Source organism: Sinocyclocheilus grahami, unplaced genomic scaffold (genome assembly GCF_001515645.1).
Source record: "Sinocyclocheilus grahami isolate Dianchi unplaced genomic scaffold, SAMN03320097.WGS_v1.1 scaffold1152.1, whole genome shotgun sequence".
Classification (NCBI taxonomy): domain Eukaryota; kingdom Metazoa; phylum Chordata; class Actinopteri; order Cypriniformes; family Cyprinidae; genus Sinocyclocheilus; species Sinocyclocheilus grahami.
In genome coordinates this window covers 222704-234825 of record NW_015506331.1, presented here as the reverse complement: position 1 = coordinate 234825, position 12122 = coordinate 222704, and the positions used below count along the sequence as shown (strand labels likewise).

General features: G+C 37.0%; 1 protein-coding gene across 1 annotated transcript in view; it reads right to left on the bottom strand.

The window, feature by feature from the left end:
* Positions 1-846: 846 nt before the first annotated feature.
* LOC107567376 (ATP-binding cassette sub-family G member 1-like) overlaps positions 847-12122 on the bottom strand; it is a 23675-nt gene continuing 12399 nt past the window's right edge. Inside the window, exons 4-15 of the mRNA XM_016253064.1 lie at positions 11282-11414; positions 10431-10481; positions 9610-9755; positions 7853-7976; positions 7642-7756; positions 6760-6908; positions 6270-6371; positions 5293-5461; positions 5061-5161; positions 3059-3217; positions 2794-2912; positions 847-1496 (exon numbers count right to left, since the gene is read on the bottom strand). Of these exons, the coding sequence (XP_016108550.1) occupies positions 1268-1496; positions 2794-2912; positions 3059-3217; positions 5061-5161; positions 5293-5461; positions 6270-6371; positions 6760-6908; positions 7642-7756; positions 7853-7976; positions 9610-9755; positions 10431-10481; positions 11282-11414 (1597 nt within the window). The 3' untranslated portion in view covers positions 847-1267. The remainder of the gene's footprint in view (positions 1497-2793; positions 2913-3058; positions 3218-5060; positions 5162-5292; positions 5462-6269; positions 6372-6759; positions 6909-7641; positions 7757-7852; positions 7977-9609; positions 9756-10430; positions 10482-11281; positions 11415-12122) is intronic.

Sequence of the window (12122 nt, the reverse complement as noted above, 5' to 3'; positions counted from 1 at the left end):
CTGGACGTAAACAGCGTATGCTGTTCTGTGTCAGCTGCGTCACACGGATACGCTGTTTTCGTTCAGATCAAATCACAACAATGTAGGAAACAGATCCGGCATGATGCAGTTGACAGAACAGCATACGCTATTTACGTCCAGCGGATATTCTCCAAAATGGCGCTACCGGGTGATGCGGAGGAGACGAATTGTTGAATAAAGTCGTTATTTTTTCATATATTTTTTTTCTTTCGCGCACAAAAAGTATTCTCGTAGTTGAACCCCTGATGTCACATGGATTATTTTACCGATCTCCTTGCTACGTTTCTGGACTTGGGAACATTTCAGTTGCTTTGTTGTCTATGCAGGGTCAGACAGCTCTCAGATTCCATCAAAATATCTTAATTTGTGTTCCGAAGATGAACGAAGGTCTTATGGGTTTGAAACGACATGAGGGTGAGTAATTAATGACAGAATTTTCATATTTGGGTGAACTGTCCCTTTAAGTCTGATTTAAGTACACCATTATATGTAATTACTTCTCTTGTCTATGAAATGTGATTAAAATTTAATGCTGTATGTACTGACAAGCATTTATGGTCAAACAAAATATGCTTTAATGTGGTTTTGATTCAAACTTGCATGTCACGTATTTAAATATATATATTCATATTTGTAATTTTTAAGCTACAATATAGCAGATTTAAAATATATTAACTTTACATGTAATATCAAATAACACACTACAGTTTAAATTATAATCAATAACTTTTTTAAAAGTGTAGTTAAATGTATTAAGAAACAGTCATGAAGTGGTATTTTATTTCATTAATAATATATAATCTGAACGTACAGTTTTTTATGTACTTTTTACGATTTGAATTTAATACAATTAAACATTTCTTTTTCACAAGGGCCAGATTCCAGCTCTCCAGTATGATCACGTAATACAGCATATGACATTTTCAGTCAAAATCAGACCTGCTCCTGTGAAAGACTTTCATCAGTTTCTACAGGTTTTCTTCAGCACGGCCGTGTTTCTCTCTCTATCTGTACAGACGTTTGGTTGAGCCCCAAAACTGTTGCGTTCTAAGCTCTTTGTTTTCTTATAAAAGCACGCAAAAGCTGGGCATCTACATACTGTGACTTCAAGTTGAGCCCAGGTTTCTGTCCAGTGTGGGAAAACATGGCGATGGTCAGTTTGGAGGGAACAAACCCTCTCTGCTTTGGCTTTCTCAGCCTAGCTCTCCCTGGGCAGGAAAGTCTCTCCAGCACGTCTTCCACAAGTCTACCTCTCAGCACTGATCTTGTATCGCAGGACGAAGTAAGCAATCAGACGAAGCGATACAAAGAAGATGCCCAACACAATAAAGTCCACGTAGAGTTTTGCATCTTCAATATCCAGCTCCTTCAAAATGGCTTCTGACTTCTGGAAGTGGCATGTCTCATCTTTGTCGCAGTGCAGGTCCTCACGGTCAAGCCCGTAGATGGACAGAATGACTCCTTCAAAACCATATCTGAAAGTCAGAGGACAACTGATTTAGAAGAATACCACTTAAGATATGTATTGTATTATACAGGTCTCTGGAATACTTGATTATGATTGGTCAAATACAGCAAATGTGATTGGTCAAATGTGCGGTCAGATATTTTATATTTTAACCACTACATTGTTCCTACAATGTTCATTTCTTTCATATCCACTCCAACGCCTCTTTCTGCTTGCATAGTGAAACAATTTAAATTCAGATCAATATATCATGATCATGTATTTACTTATTTGGCAAGAAATCATTATAATAAACCTCTTCATGATAATTGTACATTATATCTTACATATTTAAAAGACAACATAAATCTCATTTGTAGCTCATTTAATTTCCATAATGAGAGTTTTTTTCCCCAAGTAGAATTTTTGAGCAAGAAATAATGTTATACAGTGAAACACCCTTGTAAAAAAGAAGTTCACTTCTTTGTATTTAATGTGCACTTGCAGTGTACTTCAAGTATATTATTAAAACTACACTTGCATATGATATAATATTAATGAAATTAAAGGCTACTATACTTAAGTCAATTCATGACTGCTTCTTAACACACTTAAGCACACATTTAAAAAGTATGCTTGTAATAATGCCAATTTAAAAGTTTTACTTAAGTACATTTTGAATCACTATGTTCTAATAATATTTTGTCATGTTTTAAAGATCATGTTCACTTTTTTCTGTTGACATACTTGGCAGTGTGTTTTGATATTACATTTAAAGTTATTACAAATGTTTAATTATAAATATATTTAAATACATGACATACACATTTTAATAGAGATTAGATTTTTAGTTTCCACAAATGCTTGCCAGTACATTCGGCTAAACACTTTAACCATAATTCAAAGATGATAGAAGCAATTATGAAATTACATATAAAGATGTACTGAAGTCTTAAGTGGGTCAAAGAAAAGCAATCTTAAACTATATAATACATTTAATATTGTAAATAGCATGCATTTAAGTATCTGAAAACATTACATTCAGTATATTCTTTTAAAGTACATTATTCCCATAATAAGTACTAAGTGTTTTTTTGTTTTTTTCACACAAGGGCACCTATGATGCTGTAACATGATGCTGGTCAATAATTGTTATTTCCTGTTGTCTTCAGGTATAAATAATTAAAGTAAAAATAATTTCAGATGATACATATTAAAGGTAACTGCTGTTCCTAATTTCAAATCCAGAATTTGGCACCTACAGTATCTATCACAGCTCAATACTGAGTCTAAGCTATAATGAACATTTCCTGAGGTTGCTTTACCTAACATAGGAAATGTATGATATCCATTGGAGGTATTTAGGAATAGTGTCAAAACTGACAAAGAAGCCTGAAAACAGCAGCACAGGGATTGCTGTCACAGGACCGACAAAAGTTGCTACCTGTCGAAGAAACACAATACTGCATCATTATATCATTAGGCAAAAAGTGTGCCTTTTCTGTAAATGGCATTGAAGATTGATTGATAGAGGCAAATTCTTATATGACAAAACATTTGGCTCGTACTGTATTATTCTGAGGTATTTACTTGTAATGAGGTGGACGCTGCTCCTATCAGCAGTCCCAGTGACTGTGCAACCAGTGACGTGAGTGTCCCTAAAGCCAGGAAAAGTATGAAACGAACTGCATCTGAAGGTTGAGATGTCATCCAGTACACTATACTGCAGTAGGCCACTGGGAACACAATCTGTGAGGAAGAAAAGATTGCTCAGATTTATCCATTTCTGAAAGTATTTTGAAGTAGGCTATATGTTTTAGAGAGAAGACTGACAATCTGACTCTTTGTCCTTAACAGTCAATAGACGCGTTTCCATTACAAATTTGCACAAAACTTTGGCGATATTTTATAAATATCGATAAAAACGTGTTGCGACATGACGGTGTTTCCATTAACCGATGTTATGCGACTAAATTTAATTTTTTCCTCTCGCGACAAGTCATGGCAATGGATTTTGATGGGATTTTGACTGATTTTGGCTACACTAGCCATTATATTTAATTGAAGGAGGCGTATGCGTGTATCTTGACGGAAGCAGCGCAGAGAACAGCTTCTGAGACGTGCCGTGGTGCGACTGGTAACACAAGTGTTAACTTTGGGAAGTCGTGGCCTAATGGTTAGAGAGTCGGACTCGTAACCCAAATGTTGCGGGTTCGAGTCTCATACCGGGGGGGGGATGAATGTACAGCGCTCTAGCCCACCTTCAATACCACGACTGAGGTGCCCTTGAGCAAGGCACCGAACCCCCAACTGCTCCCCGGGCGCCGCAGCAAAAAAAATGGCTGCCCATTGCTCCAGGTGTGTGTTCACGGTGTGTGTGTGTGTTCACTGCTGTGTGTGTGCACTTTGGATGGGTTAAATGCAGAGCACTAATTCCGAGTATGGGTCACCATACTTGGCCACATGTCACTTCACATTTTTTTTTTTTTAGAGTGGCCGCGATCAGCTCCGGTGGCTGTTTCGGAGCCGTAACGCGCTGCAGACATGTGCAGTGTAAATAGTCTAAGCATTAATGGCAGGGAAAGCCCCTTATACTTGAGAGCAGCCACATATGAATTGTTTCTTGGAGGTTATAGTACATTGAGGAATGATCATATGACTTTTTTACGTACGCCATGTGGCCTGTTAATGCGGGGAAAAAAACCTTTTCCATTGCAGTTTTGCGAATTATTCCTTTTTCGCATTGCCTGAAAAACCACCTCATGCGAGTGTAAAAACTTTGCGATATATGGCCGTTTTTGCGAAATTGACGCGGTTCCATTAGGCGTATTTTCAATTCGCAATTTCAATTTGTGCAATTTGAAGGGTAATAGAAACGTGCCTAGTGTTGCAAATTTGCTTATTTGATTAATGACCTTGGAATTTTTTACTTATAAGTTGTCTTCAATCAATTTTTTTTCAGGATTTTTTACCTACACTCTTAAAAATAAAGGTGCTTCACGATGCCATAGAAGAACCTTTTTGTCTAAATGGTTCCATAAAGAACCTTTAACATCAGAAGAACCTTTCTGTTTCACAAAAGGTTCTTTGTGGTGAAAGAAGGTTCATCAGATTATAAAAAAGGTATAAAAGAGATGGTTCTTTAAAGAACCTTTGACAGAATGGTTCGTTGTGGAACCAAAAATGGTTCTTCTATGGCATCGCTTGAAGAAACTTTTGAAGCACCTTTATTTTTAAGAGTGTAACTGGAGAATATTTCTTGTAGAGACACTAGAGGATAGACTATTACCGATTCTGAGCAAAGGCCACTTATGTAATGTTGCAGCAGGATTTGTCTAAATTGGGCGAACGGTGACTTGACCTGAAAAGCAAATCCACTTCAAGCTCCAATAACATGTTTATGCCATAACCATCTTACTGTTCCCCCTTTTCTGCTTTTTTGTTCCATTTTTAACCTGTTATGTGTCTGTACTCTGAGGAAACTGCACTGTAAATCTTATTCTTATCCACTTTGTGAATTGTCTTGTTGAGCACAACAACCAAGCAAGCTGCCTTTCAGGAGGAAACCACATTTTCTTTTGTTCCATGTTACCTGAAACGGGACGTCCGCCATTGTTTTGGCCAAGTAGTATGCCTTTAGGCTGTACCAGTAATTTAGATGTTCTCTCAGAAAGACACCCATCTCAAGAGGAACTATAATAACAATCAGAAAGAACAGATGAGCAAGGATAACAAGTTAGTATCAAGTTAGTGAAAGTGTGCGTCAAACTCTTTCTTGTATAAAGAATATAACGGACATTTTTACACAAATTTGACAGACTCACAGGTGAGGACGGTGGGCATCAAAGCTGCAAACATGAGGAACAACATTGAAAAGAACAGGAAACCGGAATTGCTAAGGACTTTCTTGGCCTCGTTGCCAATGCCCAGGTATAAAAGACCAATCAGAATTCCAATCCCAAGATGAGACATGATGCGCAAGTGAGTCAACACCTAAAAGAAGAAAAATCATTTTCACATCAAACTTAAGTTCCTTCTGTTTTTACCCACTTTCATGTGTCCATCAGTACTAAATTGAGAATGGCTTCTGAATTGCAGCTTAGTTACTGAATTTGAAAATAATATGAATTTAGGGAGCAAACGGAATTTCTTTTAATTCTAGTGAAATTTAAATATGATATTCTGCTGAAAAAATGCTATATATGTATTTTCTAATATATCATTTCAGTTAAAGTTTCAACATATCATGACTCAGTGGTAGAGCATTGCATTAGCAGCGCAAAAGGTCATGGGTTCAATTCCCAGGGAACACACACATACTGGTAAAGATGTATAGCCTGAATGCACTGTAAGTCGCTTTGGATAAAAGCGTCTGCTAAATGCATAAATTATTATTATTATAAATTATATATACTGTATATAAATATATAATAAAATATTAAAGTTTTTAATATTCATGCACACAATATGAGGTATTTAAAAAAAAAACATGTTCCATTTATGCATAATTCATTATATTTAATAATAATTTTACTGATCTTGGTGGAAAACACTAAACATTAAAAGAAAAAAAAGAAAAAGAAATATATTAAATATCTTTGAATAACAATTCGGTAATTTTCAGTCAATTTGAATCCATGACCTCGCTACTAATATTAAAAAGTAATTAGGATCATTATATTACTATAGGATAAGTTTAACTTCAGTGTTTTTATTGCATAACTCCTGATGCTCTTTATGGCAAATTTGGCTCTGTTGTGTGTGTTACTAAACCTTCCCACTCGGAGGCAGTGCTGCTTACCGAATCTCTCATGATGCTAAGAAAAGTTCTTTTGAAAAGGATGCAAAACTGCGTCAGGCAGCTGGCAGAAAAACTATGGCAACCCTCTGATGATGAAGAGTCCTAAAGAAAATAGGTGCATTTTAAATGTATTCACTGTCAGAAAAAAAAGTGCCACTTTGTCACTGGGGCAGTACCTTCAAAGGGACACCTTTGTACTTTCTTTACCACTAAAGGATGCATATTCGTACTTTAGAGTAGTAATATGCACCCTTAAGTTAGTAATATGTACTATTATGGTACTTTTATGAACCCTTTAGGGGTAAAGCAGGTACAAATGTGTCCCTTTGAAGGTACTGCACCAGTGATGAGCTGTTGTACAGGTACAATTATTATTATTATACTTTTTTTTCTTTTAAAAGAGTGTTGTACAGCGATACAACAGCTCTCATACAACATAACACCCACTACATCATGTTGCTAAAGGCTTTATGTAATTCTACAAACATACCTCGTCGGATGGTCTGTGCCACAGGAAGGGATTATGGACCCCGTTACCATTCGTTTCACTTTTGTAGTCTTTCTCACACTTGCACTCCTGAACGGCCTTCACCAGCCAAGCTGTCTGGTCACCGTATTCACCAGAGGCCACCTCCAATACTGGAGAAAAGAATAAAAACTGAAAAACTCTCAGACTGAAAAACTGATGCATCAAGACTAATAAAACACCTATACTGAGAATGTAGATGTACATTATTTTTACTCTCTCTATAATTCTCAGTATATTATTTATTCATGTGTAGATGGCATCCAAAAATACAATTTTGCATCTGTCAGTGGCGAGTGAACTGGTAATACTCTAACAGGCATGAAATATATATTCGTGCCTATAAACATTATGCAGCACAACTGTTTTCAACATTGATAATAATCAGGATATTAGAATGATTTCTGAAGGATCATGTGACACTGAAGGCTGGAGTAATGATGCTGAAAATTCAGCTTTGATCACAGGAATAAATTACATTTTAAAATATATTCATATAGAAAACAGCTATTTTAAATTGTAATATTTCACAATATCACGGATTTTACTGTCATTTTTAGTCAAATAAATGCTGCCTTGGTGAAGATAAGAGACTTTTTTCAAAAACTCAAAACTTTTATGAAGTCTTTAATTACTTAATTGACTGCAAATATGCAAGGAAGCAAGAGTAAACAAATTATTTATTTAAAATATTTCTGATTTGATTCCCTTTTGTATCTTATAAATCAAGGGTCCTGTAATTCCTAAAAGTACTTTTAAATTAGCTTTGGTTTCTTTTTTTTGCATTTGGTGCTTTGTGATTTGTTACATTTGGACCTCTGTGTCCTGAGAGCAGTATTTTCTTACCGAAGTCTGCAGGGTTGTGATAGGTGGGACAGTTGAGTCCCAGTTCTCGGAGATACGGGATTAAGCTTGAAACTCTTCCTCGGTAAATACACTGGCCTTGACTGAGGACATACAGCTGGAAAAAACACCAAGAATGAGGTGTGAGAGGCAGCATTTTGCATAAAAGCATGTATTTAGAAATATTCAAGCATGAATATAAAACAGCGATCACCTTATCGAAGAGTTCAAACACTTTAGCGCTGGGCTGGTGAATTGTGCATATGACTGTTCGACCACCCTGAGCAAGAGCCTTCATCAGAGACACCACCTGGAAGCAGGAGGAGCTGTCCAGTCCACTTCAGAGAGAAAAGACACAGAGAAAATGACAGTCAGCACCTTCCTTAACATGATTAAGTTGCTGTGCTCCAATGCAGACAAGGTTTAAGTCTGGCCTGCATTACATATTGATTCCTTTCCCCATTCTCTCTACTCAAAATTTTTTTTCCATTATTATATTATATATTATGCAATATCAGTATGGTACACTGTAAAAAATGCTGGGTTAAATACAACCCAGTGCTGGGTAAAATAGGGACAAACCCAGCAATTGGGTTGTTTTGACCCAGCAGTTGGGTTACTACCCAGAAGGTTGGGTTAAACATTTAACCCAACCGCTGGGTCAAAACAGCCCAATTGCTGGGTTTGTCCCTATTTTACCCAGCACTGGGTTGTATTTAACCCAGCATTTTTTAGAGTGTAGTCTTTGCAGTACATAATAATATATCCTTGCAATAGCACCATGATGCTGTTCAAGTGTGCATACCAGTGGACCAGACAAGTTTAAAGAGATGAGATTAGATTGCAATCTTGACCTCACTCGATCAAGGCCATATTAATATCACAGATGACAGAGACCCCGCTGGATGAAGTGGAAGTGTCTATCTTAAAGGACAGGTTGTAGCCTTCAATACAATACATTCAAAACACCATGACATCACTGCACATGCTACACACAGGTTTCTGATAGGATGCTCAATTTCTTTGAGCCATGAATGTGTCCTGTTTAACCAAACACAACTCTGTGACATCATATTAATGATAACGGTGCTGCTCTTATGCAACCTAGTATAGAAGCGAGCCGAAGCCACGTGGCTTTGGAAAGACTTCCATGAAGGAGAATCTGTTTATCCTTGGATAAGCGTGGTAATCGTATAAATGCGTTTTACGAAAGTATCGTTTTATGCCGAATTGAATTTAGTTTGCCGCTCTCCAGAGAATCAGAGAGTGGTTTTTGTTCTTAGCGGGTAATCCCCAGAGAGGAATGAAGAGCTTAATAGAGCCCATAGAGACCAGAATGTAACTATGGTCGACCATAGATAGCTAACGATGCTTTTGGGAAAGCAACCCTAGGTCTCAACTGTCCAACAGTATCTCATCTGGGCAAAGCCTGTAAGTGAATATGCAATTAAATTGCATTTACACATTATAAGGACTTAACAGAGAAACCTCATGGGTAACAGCTTTTCACAAGAGATATATTTGAATCAGGAACGGCACTTAAGTTGATGATACACGAGGCAACGTTTTTGAGCGATGTTGCATGGGCACTTTCCCATTGAGAATGGGCAACAAATTTCTATCTGGATACTTTAGATCTGTCGTGGGCCCGGTGTCTCACCTGGTTGCCCGTTGATGGCAACATTGCTCAAAAAGTTGCCCGTGCCATCACCTTTATAGCCATACATTTCATAATGTTCACATGCACTGTAAAAAAAATAAATAAATTGAAGTCGTAAATAAAACAAAGATTACTGGAATAGGTTTGATAAGAAACTACAATTTCAGTCTTTCTCTTTTAAAAGTTTTGTGTGAAATGTGTTAACTTGTAATTTCTGTGTAATCATTTGCAATATTCACTAGCAATTTCTGAGTGAAAATTGTTTCAAAGTAAATCCTACACCATTTTTCTTAAGTACGGAGGAGGCTCACCTTGTGGGCTCATCAAAAAACATGACGGGTGGGTTGTTGACAAGCTCCAAGGCGATGGCCAAACGCTTCCTCTGGCCTCCAGACAGGTTGGATGTGCGTGTTTTGGCACATTCTAACAAACCGAGAGCAGTCAGGATTTCCCGAACCTACGACAACAGCACGTGTGCATCATTATGCAGTGGAATAAGGACAGCACATGCCATATCTACAATACCATTCAAACGTTTGTGGTTGGTACGATTTTTTTAGTATTTTTGAAAAATGTCTCTTATGCTCATGAAGGCTGCATTTATTTTATTAAAAAATACAGTAAAAATGCGAAATAATACTACTATTTAAAATAACTGTTTTCTATTTCAATGCATTTTATGCATTCCTGTGATGCAAAGCTGAATTTCACTCCAGTCTTCAGTGTCACAAGATCCAAAAAAATACAGTAAAAATGCGAAATAATACTACTATTTAAAATAACTGTTTTCTATTTCAATGCATTTAATGCATTCCTGTGATGCAAAGCTGAATTTCACTCCAGTCTTCAGTGTCACAAGATCCTTCAGAAATCATTCTAATATGCTGATCTGCATGTGTTGAACACAACTGTGCTGCTTAATATTTTTTGTGGAAACCATGATACATCTTTTCATGAACTTACTGACCCCAAACGTTTGAATGGCGGTGTACATGTTTACTGTGAGTTCACCAATTAGGACATGTATATCAAGTAATGTTTAAAGCACCCACAGCTGACCTTTACCAAAGGTCTCAAAAATTAGGCCGTGCATACATAACTGGTTGGGAAACTTCACACGCCTCTCACTTACCATTTCACGTCTGCCTTCATCCTTTTCCTGGAGTTTGAGATTAGCTGATACCTGAGATGGGAGGGTGAGCGATTTAGATCATGAGCATTAGCGGTACAACTAAAGCTAACAGAGGGATTTGCATGAACTCAACAACAAAGCAACTGCAATTACATGAGACATATTCCAGTGAAACTAGCAGTGAGAGCTGATTATATGTTTTCTGTTTGTGTGTGTTGTATTAACCATGATGAGGTAGTGTGCTTGCTATTAATAATGTGTTTTTCTTGGCTAAATATAAAGCATATACAGAGGCTACACGCAAAAAGGGCTGTAAAGTAAACCATTTTAACCACTTAGGGTAATTTGTACTTTAGTACTACTGAAAGCGAATACTCATACTTTTACACAATAACATTTGCAAGGGAAAAAAGTTTACTTACAATTTTTTACCCTTACAGTACCTACCCTTGTGAAAAGAAGTATGCTTAATTGTATTGATTGATACAGAGGGAGCTACTGTAACAATCTCTGTCTGTTTCATTATGTTTTGGTTTTCCCTGTTCTCATTTTGCCAGTGTTCCTCATCTTTAGTGATTTCCATAGTTCCTAAATGAATTACGCACCTGTTTCAGTTCTAGTTGATTACTTCACTCTGTGTATTTTAAGCACTTGGTTCTCTTTGTTCAGTGTCTGATCTTGTCAGTGTTATATGTGGTTGTGGTTCCCTACTCAAGTTCTTTTCCTCTGTTCCTGTTGGCTTTATCTATTAAAAGACTGTTTCCTGGATACTCGATCGTCGTGTGCTTCATTACAGCAACTGCTGAGTGACACTAATGAAGCCCAGTGATATCATTTCAGCAGACACATACCATCATGGCTTCTTGTACAGTGAGGTGTGGCAGTAACATGTCGTCCTGCATGATGTAGCAGGACACTTTCCTGAAAGATCGCAGATCCCTGGGCTGCCCGTTTATCAGGATCTCCCCTTTCATGCCTGTTTCCCTGCGTGATAAAGCACATCGTCAGATATACTTTCTATTGAAACGTTATCAAATTTATGATCACTATTTCTTGATAAATGATCACGATATCCCACACATTCCATTGCTATATTCATTCAACTTCAATGATATATAGAATGCATTGCTAGAAGCATAATATTAAAAGTAACTGCTAAATGTCCTGCCTAAAGCTACAGTTGCGTCTTTTTGACAGATTGCTTCAAGTATTCCTCATTTGTAAAATGCTTTGCATAACAGTGTCCACAAAAAGAATACATTTAAAGATGCAGTCCGATAAATTTTTTTGGTTAAAAATGATCTGAAATCAATATTTGAGCAAGTACATAACCAGCCAGTGTTCAAAACTATCGCCTTACTTTAGCCAGATTTACAACGGTTAGCTTATAATAATGTTTTTTATTTGAGTGGTACGGGTAGGTTTTCGCAGGAAATTCGAGCATAGCACTGCGTCATTACGTCACATCTGTAAACATAAAGAAGTTGTCCCGGCTACTAGGCTATCGCATGTGAGGATCCTGCAGGTGGCTGATCGTTTATAGCCTTCTCTCACAGCAGCCAGAATAATTAAATGTATAATTTTGATGGCGGATTGTAATCCATAAAGGATTATGTGTTTATAAAACACATGTGAATGAAATTAAATTATATTCCAGTTATAAATGTGCTTCTGATTACAGATAGCCTGGGA